Below are 9,849 nucleotides of genomic sequence, written 5' to 3'. Positions count from 1 at the left end.
TTTCTTCCGATGACTTCTGGCAAATGAGTCAATGCAGAACAAGAGGTGGATGAAAGCAACTAGAAAGTGAACCAGCACTTTTCGCTCTTCGCTCACGGACAAGACGAGCTGACAGTTACGGAGATTTACTTTCAACACGGGGACTGGACTCGAAACCAGCCGTACGCACCGCAGGGAGAGGGAGCCTGTCCGGGTTCTCCTCTGCTTTCTGGCCTTCGAGGTTCGCTTTCTCATCTTTCCAAAGAGGCCGATCTGACCGGACGTGTCTTGTCAAGGATTTTGTCATCTTTCCTTGAGGTTCTGGCCTGAGAAGCAGCACCCAGGGACTCGCTGACCGCGGGGAGGCGGGCCGCGGCCGCTTCTGCGGGGGAGCTGAGTGGGCCGCTCCTGGTGGCCGGGGACACCAGTCTCAGAGTCTTACCCCCCGCTAGCAGAGCTCTCCTCCGGGGCAAGTTAGCACCATCGGGTTTACTGTGTGGCCTGGGACTCCCCGCCGCAGGCAGCCTGCTTAGAGATCGCTTCCTCTCGGCAGGGGGCTCCGAACGGTGGGGAACCGAGGACGTAGGCATCAGCAGAGATCCAGGGAGGTCGCTAGGGTTAAAGACAGCATCGCTGTGAGTTTCAGCAGCTTCTGGAAGGTACGGTGGTGGCAGGGTGCTGCCGCGCTTGCTACACGACTCACAACACAGCTTGTTATAACCCGGTATGGAGCAGTATCGCGCCAGCACCTCCATCTGACAGAAGATGGACTTGTCTCCCAAACACGGCTCATCTGCAGAGGATAAAAGAAGACAGGATGAAACATACATCTAAGCAGAACAAAAGGGAGAAACGGAAATTGTTTCGGAATATAAAAAATTTTAAGTAGAATCCGACATGAATTGGGAGTTGTCCAAATGAGACTTTGCATTAAAAATGTGAATGTCAGGGGCACGTTGGTGGCTCAGTGGGTTAAAGCCACTGCCTTGGCTCAGGTCATGATCCCAGGGTCCTGGGATCGAGTCCCCCTTCGGGCTCTCTGCGCACCAGAGAGCCTGCTTCCTCCTCTCTCTCTCTGCCTACTTATGATCTCTGTCTGTCAAATAAGTAAATAAAAATCTTTAAAAAAATGTGAATGTCAGTGGTGAGAGTGGGAACTGGCACAGCCACTGTGGACAACAGCACAGACACTCCTACAAAAATTAAAAATATAAGCACCATATGATCTGGTAAGTCCCAAAAGCAGGTATCGGAAGAAAATGAAAACACTCTTTCGGAAAGATACACACACCCTCATGTTGACCGCAGCCTCGTTTGTAATAGCCAAGATACGGAAAAAACTTAACTGTTCGCCAACGGATGGATGAATGGATAAAGAAACTGTGGTATATGTATATAACAGAATGTTATTCAGATATAAAAAAGAATGAAATCTTGCCATGTACAACATGGATGGACCTTGACCATTTTATGTTAAATGAAGTCAGTCAGACGGAGATGGACAAAGCACACGGTCTCCCTTGTATGTGGAATCTAGGGACAAAAGCTCCTTGATACAGCGAACAGATTGGTGGTTGCCAGTGGCAGGGGTTAGGGAGGGGGTGAAATGGGTGAAGGGGGTCAAAAGGCAGAAATTTCCAGTTATAAGTGTCATGGGCATGTAATGTAAACGTGGTGACTACAGTTTATCAGTTTATAATGCTGAATTGCATAAACACTGCTAAGAGAATAGATCTTAAGCTTTCTGATGGCAAGAAAAAATAATTTTATAATTATACATAGTGATAGACATTAACTAGACTTAATGTTGTGATCATTTTACAACATGTAAAAATATCAAATCATTATATGGTACACCTGAAACTAATATGTTGTATGTCAACTATATCTCAATAAACAAATATGAACATTTAGATAAATTCACTGAAATATGCAGTCTTTTTCTCTGCAAAGCACTTGAATTGAACACCATTTTAATATCTCCATCAAGTCTGCACACTGAAGGTACTTTTCTCTTCCTAGTAGGAACCTACATATGATTTTAGAATGAGAATATAGGATTCATTTTGCCACAAATATTTTTTAGGATATAAAGGGACATCTCTCTCTCTCTCTTTTTTTTTTTAACTTTATAGTATTTCCGGCTTTCTAATAGATTAGTGTCTACATTAAGTTAAAATCAAAATAAATCCTGGGGCACCTGGGTGGCTCAGTTGGTTAAGCGCCTGACTCTTGATTTCGGCTCAGGTCATGATCTCAGGATGTTGAGATCAAGCCCAGCATCAGGCTCCACGCTCAGCGGGAAGTCTGCTTGAGATTCTCTCTCTCTCCCTCTGTCCCTCTCCCTTGCTCTCTCTCTCTCCAAAATAAATATATAAATCGTTAAAAATAATAATAAATAAATAAATAAATAAAAAGCAAAATAAATTCTAAGGACCTGCTGGAACAAATTAAATCTTAAAAACGTATTACCGAAAGAAAAACCAAAGTAACATCCACAGTCAATGCAACAGTTTCATTTTTACTACAGAATATTCTCAGACTATTTATTATTTGAAAGCATAAATTTGGGTAAAGTGAGCCAACTTTCTTTTGAATCATTCATAGTTTTTAAATTCAATTTGACTGACTTGATAACACTTTAAAAAGTACTCAAGTGACACTCATAAAACAGCTGATACACGTGTGAGCACACTCTTTTTATCATCTTTAAATTTTTTAAAGTACAGGTTATAAGAATTTGATTTCAAAAACTCCAAATGTTGAGCTCATGGACACATGAATTTATATTTGTTTTCAGCCATTTTAGGGCACATCTCATGCAGAGTCCACGACCACGGTGCCACAAAGAGATACTAATCCTATGCCGGATCTGTAAACACAAAGAATTGGAAACTGTGGCACTTACGTACTAGAATCATTTAAAATTACAAAGTATTATTGGGTCATGCTTCACGGCTAGGTAAGGAACCTGTATATAAATTGCCAAGGAAATTAAAGAATCTTTCTTTCTAAAGTTTGAAAAAAAAGGACAGTCAGCTGGCAAGACCAAGAGAGAGCTAAAATTACCACCTACATCTGTTACTGATTACCAATTCTAAAATTAATGATAAAACTATCCATTAGAGTAATAGCATGTCCCCTTCCCAAATTTTGGAATGACCTGTGTTCGTCTGGCATTTACAGATCTACTAGATAGAATGACACATCTGAATATGGCATATTAGCTAAGGTAATCATCTAATTATGTTGTGAATGTCTGCATGTCACATTAATGGGTTTCTCCTCAAATACCCTTATTATTTCTGAATTACTTTTTCTATGCCTGTATCTTAAAATAAGGATATTAATTTCTTCTTCCTGTATGTTTAAGGCTCTAGGCCCTGTGATGAGAGGACTTTATTTGACCCTGTACTCTCTTTTCTGTCTGACCCCTAACCCCCTTTCTGTGGCCCAGCTCAAAGCATGACCTCGTCTCTCTGTGTTAGAGAAGGAGCTCCTGCATGAGTCCCCCCTCTGTGTGAGCAACTCGGCACTGCAAGAACTAGTTCACAACATGGGTCTAGTTAGGGCCGGACAGAATATGCTTCTGTATAGAGGAGGAAAAGGATGAGATATTCCGAGAAAAAAAAAAACAGATAAGACCATAGGGATACATTCACTTTATGGCAATTTGTCTCAGGATAGATGGGAAGAGCTTAACAGCAACAAGGAAATAGTACAATCAAAATGGGGCTTAGGGAAAGGATTCACATGACAAAATCAATCACTAAAATTAAGGAAGATTTTGGGCCTTCTTGTTCTATGCCCACATCATTGTTAAGAGGTTCAGGAAAAGGGTATTACGTATAGTCTCAAAAAGTCGTTTGATTTTAATTGCAGTTTGAGACCAATGGGAATTATTACTAATTGAAATGTGTGATAGAAACCTATGGCCTTTTAGACCTCACGGAATTGGCTGTCGGGCCTGGATTTCAGAGCAACACAGTAGCTAAAAGATGGTGGAATCCCTAACGTAATTATGCCATCTCATCTGTACCTTTTTACAATTAAAAAGAATTTCTTTTAGCTAAAGGAAGAGAATCAAGCAATTCTTGCTGACAATCGGGCATATTTGCAGAAGCACATGCTTTACCAACTATTAAGAACAGTCAAGTCTACTCAAAAAATTTTTAGCCTCTTGACAGTAGTACAAATGAGTAAAATGTTATCGCAACAGTAAACTTAACAGCTTCTCACTGGGGAAAGTTTGTTCCGTTGGCTTTGTCTTGTGTTTTAAACTTTCAAATGTATTTTCCAGAGAAAAATGATTAAATATCTAAGTCCTTTGTCTCCCTCTCATGGCCATACTTGATCTTGCTACCACACATTTCAAATGAAAATTTGTAATGAAATGGTTTATAAGGTTTAAGACTTGACTTGAAATTTAATTAAAAAAGAAAAAAGACATTTTTGAGAGGCAGGGCAGGGGGTTGTGGAGGGTAGGGAAGGAAAAAATGAGACAAGATGGGATCAGGAGGGAGACAAACCATAAGAGACCCTTAATCTCACAAAACAAACTGAGGGTTGCTGGGGGGTGAGAGGGTAGGGAGACGGTGGTTGGGTTATGGACATTGGGGAGGGTATGTGCTATGGTGAGTGCTGTGAAGTGTGTAAACCTGGCGATTCACAGACCTGTACCCCTGGGGCTAATAATACATTATATGTTAATAAAAAATTTTTATAAAAATATAAGACATTTGGGGTGCCTGGGTGGCTCAGTGGGTTAAGCCATTGCCTTCGGCTCAGGTCATGATCTCAGGGTCCTGGGATGGAGCCCCGCATCGGGCTCTCTGCTCAGCAGGGAGCCTGCTTCCTCCTCTCTCTCTCTGCCTGCCTCTCTGCCTGCTTGTGATCTCTCTCTGTCAAATAAATAAATAAAATCTTAAAAAATATATATATAAGACATTTGATAAAACAGCACCTCAGGCCAATGAAAAGTCAACTTAAGTTCCAAGCCTCACTACTGTGACAGCAGCATCCAGCTGTCGTCAGGTACAGACTCAGGAAAATGGCATTTAAGAGGAAGTCTGTGATGGCAGAAGTAGGGTGTGTAAGGAAACACCAGAAGGAGAAGGTGCTGTGAGGTGGGGAAGAGAGAGAGACAGAGGAAGCGTAGAGAGAGGGAGAGAACAGACAGCAGCTGGTGCAATGGCAGGGGACAAGAAGAAAGAGAGCCAGACACAGGCAGAGAGCACAGACATGGGCGTTGAGAGAATGAAAGAAGGTGAGGAAGACAAGGGACCAAGAGGAGAGAGACAGGAGTGAGGCCGATGAAGGGGTAGATACAGACTCAGAGTGGGAGAGAAAGGCAGAGGGACAAGGACAGGGAGAAAGGGCAGGAGGACCCTGAGAAGGAAAAAGGCGGGGGTAAAGGAGAGAGACAGATGGACACAGGAGGTAGAAAGAGGCTGGGGAGGTCAGATGTCAGGAAAGACAGGGAAATAAGGAAAAAGGAGGAAGGAAGAGATAAGGAGAGAGAGAAGAAGAGAAGAAAAGAGGGCAGAAAAAAAGAAAGAGATGGGGATGAGGATAGGGGAATAGGGAGAGAGGGAGAGCGTGGGGGAGAGAGAGAGAGAGGGAGAGCGGGAAGGAGGTAGACCCGCACGTGAGAGAGACCAGAGAAAGCGAGCGCGGGGCGGACCGCGGACGACAGCGTCCGAGCCAGGAAGCCAGGCCGCACCAGCACAGGGGACGGAGACGGAGCACAGCAAGTGCAAACACAGAATGAGGCGGACGACAGAGATGGCTGGAGACAGGGAGAGCACAGAAGGAAGGGAGACAGTGACAGGGAGGGCCGCCACGCCGGACCTGTTCCATGCTCCGACAGCAAACGGATACATGGGCTCAGACACGCCCGCGCCGGCGCCGCGGCAAGGGGGGAGGCGAGGCGAGCGTGCACGCGTGCAAGGCGTCTGTTCTGGAATCCCCCTGCCCAAGGGCTCCTAGAGGGATGGAGAGAGAACGCAAATGGCTCCGCGCATGGCATTGATCCCCCACGTGTGAACTGGATAATTACAGCAAAATATTTCAAAACCTTCTGCGATATTATGCCTTTTACCGTGGTCTGAAGTTATAAAGACACAGACAGAACCTAAGTAGCTTCTGACAGAAGAACAAATCGACAGCAGCTTCGCATGCACGACGCGCCCTCAGCCCTGCATCAGCGCCCGACGGGACCCAGGGAGGCCCGGGGGTTCCGAGGCCTCGGGCGTGGGGCACAGCCTCGAACGCGGATCTGGGAGAAGACGATTAGGCGTGTGTCTCAGGGGTGTGCTCCTCCGGTTGTTTTTGGATAAGCAAACACTTTCCAGAGCTGGTCCTGAAATGCTGCCTTTTGAGGTGTGAAAACCATGGCCAGAGCAGTGAGACGGATCGGGGTCATACGTACCGTTACAGGGAGGCAGCTGACAGGCCCTGACCGCCTCGGGCTTCTCCCCTGCGCAGTGGTCTCCCGCCCTGCACAGGACCTGCCTCACCTCCGTCCCTTCCCCACAGGTCACGGAGCACTAGGGAAACCAAGGCTACGATTAGAGAGGTTCGTTGCACCACCACCTTCCTCCCTGTGGACACATACGTGCGCACACACACACACACACACACACACACACACGCCTACACAGCTCTGGAGTTCCTTCTCTATTTTGTTTTGGAGACAAATAATCACAGGTTCATAGCCTGACGGCATGACGGACCCGCCTGGGCATAGGTCTGCTTCTCCGAGAGCTGGGCTGGTAGCACTTGCCTCAGGGCTGTTGTCAGGACTAAACGAAAGCAAAGGAGACAATGTCCATAGAGCAGTAGTTTGGGGCAGGCAGGGAACACGTGACAGGAAAGAAGCCATTAATGTCATGTTAACACCTGCAAAGTCCCTCAGAAGGGTGGTGGTGTCTCTTTCCAGGGAGAGATCCCGTTACTGGCCTTCCCATTCCTTCACCTTCCTTACCGACGGTAGAACTTACTGGCAGGCTAGCTTGGTTTAGTCAACCTCTTTGGAGCTACTGTGATTTTATTCTCATGAACTAAGTCCGTTAATGAAGGGGTTAACCACTTTCAGATTAAGTCCAGGATCATCTAAGCTATTGGTCCAGGCAGGAGGAAGAGAGGAGGGACCTGCATTCCAGGACTCTGAGAAGGAGACTTGAGTTAGCTTTGGGGCCGGTGCAGGTGACCCTCGCTCTCCTGTTCCTTCCTTCCGGGCCTGCTCTCCACTTCCGCCTTCATTCTCTGTCTGCTTGCTGAGGCCCTTTCCTCCTCTAAGCTTTTCTCCCGTGATCTCATGATCCCTCCTTTTGAATCTTCAGGAATACCAAAGTGTGGGATTAGTTCAGGCCACACGACACTGAGTCAGCAAATGAACAAGGACAGGACAGGGCCTGGCTGTGTGGTGCAGAAGCAGCGCAGAGTCTTCGAGAAGCGTGTGGGCCCGTGGCCGGCACGGTCTCCAAGACAAGAGTTACAGTGTCCATCGTGAGTGGCCTGCTGGCTGTGGGCCACTCTGGAAGGTTGGGGGAGGACTGGGGGCAAGGCAGCCCCGGAAGGTGGTATTTTGGACACTGGAGAGGAGCCCTAGCGACTGCGGAGGTGGTGAGTCAGGAGGAGGAGGAAGGGCCTTCAGCTGAAAGGTGGGAGACGCCTGTGAGCTCGGTCTTCTTGGAACAGCAGGAGTTTCTCAAACTGGGACAGAGTTGGAACACAGAGCAACAGGGCAAGAAGAGAGAGCGAGGGCTTATTGTGGTGAGTATTTGCAATACAGACAAATATCGAATCATTTCGTGGTACACCTGAAACTGATAGAACTTTATGTCAATTATACTTGGAGAAATAAGAGGAGGAGGAGAGGGAGAAGAAGTGTCACCCATGCGCCAAACGGGGCAGGGCCCCACAGTCAGTCAGGTGTTTGGAATTCATCCCACGGGAATGGTGTGACGTCAACCAAGATACGAAATAGAAAACCAGTCCCTTTTAGATGTCACAAAACACCCACACGTGGTGGCCCCTACCGAGTCATCCTAAATGCGAGCCCTGTTTTAAAATCCTGTTTCCTGGGGCGCCTGGGTGTCTCGGTGGGTTAAAGCCTCTGCCTTCGGCTCGGGTCATGGTCCCAGGGTCCTGGGATCGAGCCCCACATCGGGCTCTCTGCTCAGCAGGGAGCCTGCTTCCTCCTCTCTCTCTCTGCCTGCCTCTCTGCCTACTTGTGATCTCTGTCTGTCAAATAAATAAATAAAATCTTTAAAAAAAAAATCCTGTTTCCTGGCACCTCCAGGAGCTCAGGGATCACAAAGTCTGTGGTCGCATCTGTGTGGTCGCGTCTGGACTCACACAACGCCTCCCGGATACATGTGCCCAACTCGAATACACAGTGCACGCTTCCGCACACGCACACACACGCTCGCACGCAGGAGTCGCACGCCCACCTCGTTCCAGGGCCCTGCTTTCCAGTGGGAGGGGCAGGGCACGCGGTTACAGGGCCGCCGGTTGTCGGGCCGCTCGGCGGGGCAGTACTTGCTGTGCACGGAGCGGTTGGTGCCGTCGTGGAGCGGCTGCAGGCAGCGCACGGTGCGGAGCTGGTAGCCGGAGCTCCCGCAGGTCTTGGTGCAGTGCTCCCACTCCTCCGCCACCCAGCTGCAGCGTGGGGGAGAGGGGGACATGGTTAGACGCTGCCGCTGCCACTGCTAGCTCCCTCTGGCTCTGCACCCCAGGCCTTCCCTGCTCCCTGAGTGAGGGGCAGTGGTGGGGGGTGGGGGGAAGCTGGGAGGGTGCAGGGAAGGAGGGTGGGGGCGCAGGGGAGGAGGAACAGACTCCGCTCAGGAAGCAGTTTCAGAAAGAGGGATGTATCCACTACGTCCAAAGTCTGAGCATTTTCTAATACCAACAAGCCCGGCACTTCTATGTTTAACACGTGGGTATTTTTCTGCCCCGCCTCCCAACCTGGAAACTTCTTTATCGAAAGGATGATCCACTGACAGAGGTTTCCTGAAACTTATCTTAAGTTTGCCAGGTTAGGTTCGGGCAGGATGGCCGTTTCCAGAAATACACCAACTCGCCCTCAGCCACCCTGCCTCATGGTGTTAAACATGTGAAAGGAAACTAAGAAAGGCCATGCATCACGTACTTGTGACACAAACTGCTTTGGGTGCTGCTGCCTTTCCATGAAATCCCGAGTTTCTTCAGGTTTTAAGATTCTGAGATGACCGTTCCATTTCTACAATTGGCCCCTGAAAAGGCTGCCTGAGTAATCTGTCCTACCTGGAAAATTCAGTTCTTCATATTGGCCATTATGAGGCCCAACAAAAATGTAAAAGGTAGTGTGCACCCGGGGCTTGAATGCACCGGACAGATTTCTAAAAAAATATTTTAAAAAGATTTCCCATGGACCATTCCCCAATTCTGTGTTAATGTCAATGGCCCCAGCACTTTCCACGTCAGCTGTGGCTGTGTTATTAGGGAGAGGTCTCCGTGACATGTGGTCCCAAAAGGCTGTCCCCAGTGATTCTGTCTGGTTCCACAATCTGTCAGAATGTAATTGAGGCATACTCTTTATCCTTTCTAGAGTTACTTTCCCTCTGCATTTTTTTTTTTCTTTTCATATATATGGGGCACTGAGACCTAACAATGCTAAAACCTTGGTAGTCTTTGGTATCTCCAGTTTAGGTTGGCTTTCGCTCGTCAGACCGGCAGTAGAAGGTATTGTGGCAACTAAGCAATGGTAAAGCCCTCAACAGTAACTCTCATTTGAAGACAGATATTAAATGAGAAGTATACATTTCATAGTCACAGATACTCCTGGTTAACTTTATTCCCTCCTAAAATTCCTAGAATGACAACAAA

At 47.4% G+C, this 9,849-nt stretch overlaps 1 protein-coding gene across 1 annotated transcript in view; it reads right to left on the bottom strand.

Moving 5' to 3' along the window:
* Nucleotides 1-230: 230 nt before the first annotated feature.
* The window catches only part of LOC111149093 (ADAM metallopeptidase with thrombospondin type 1 motif 3), a 268,956-nt gene continuing 259,337 nt past the window's right edge, over nucleotides 231-9,849 (bottom strand). Inside the window, exons 20-22 of the mRNA XM_022506007.1 lie at nucleotides 8,436-8,643; nucleotides 6,410-6,527; nucleotides 231-772 (exon numbers count right to left, since the gene is read on the bottom strand). Of these exons, the coding sequence (XP_022361715.1) occupies nucleotides 231-772; nucleotides 6,410-6,527; nucleotides 8,436-8,643 (868 nt within the window). The remainder of the gene's footprint in view (nucleotides 773-6,409; nucleotides 6,528-8,435; nucleotides 8,644-9,849) is intronic.

This window comes from Enhydra lutris, unplaced genomic scaffold (genome assembly GCF_002288905.1).
Source record: "Enhydra lutris kenyoni isolate GAN:26980312 unplaced genomic scaffold, ASM228890v2 scaffoldscaffold21, whole genome shotgun sequence".
NCBI lineage: Eukaryota > Metazoa > Chordata > Mammalia > Carnivora > Mustelidae > Enhydra > Enhydra lutris.
This window is presented reverse-complemented; position numbering and strand designations above follow the sequence as displayed.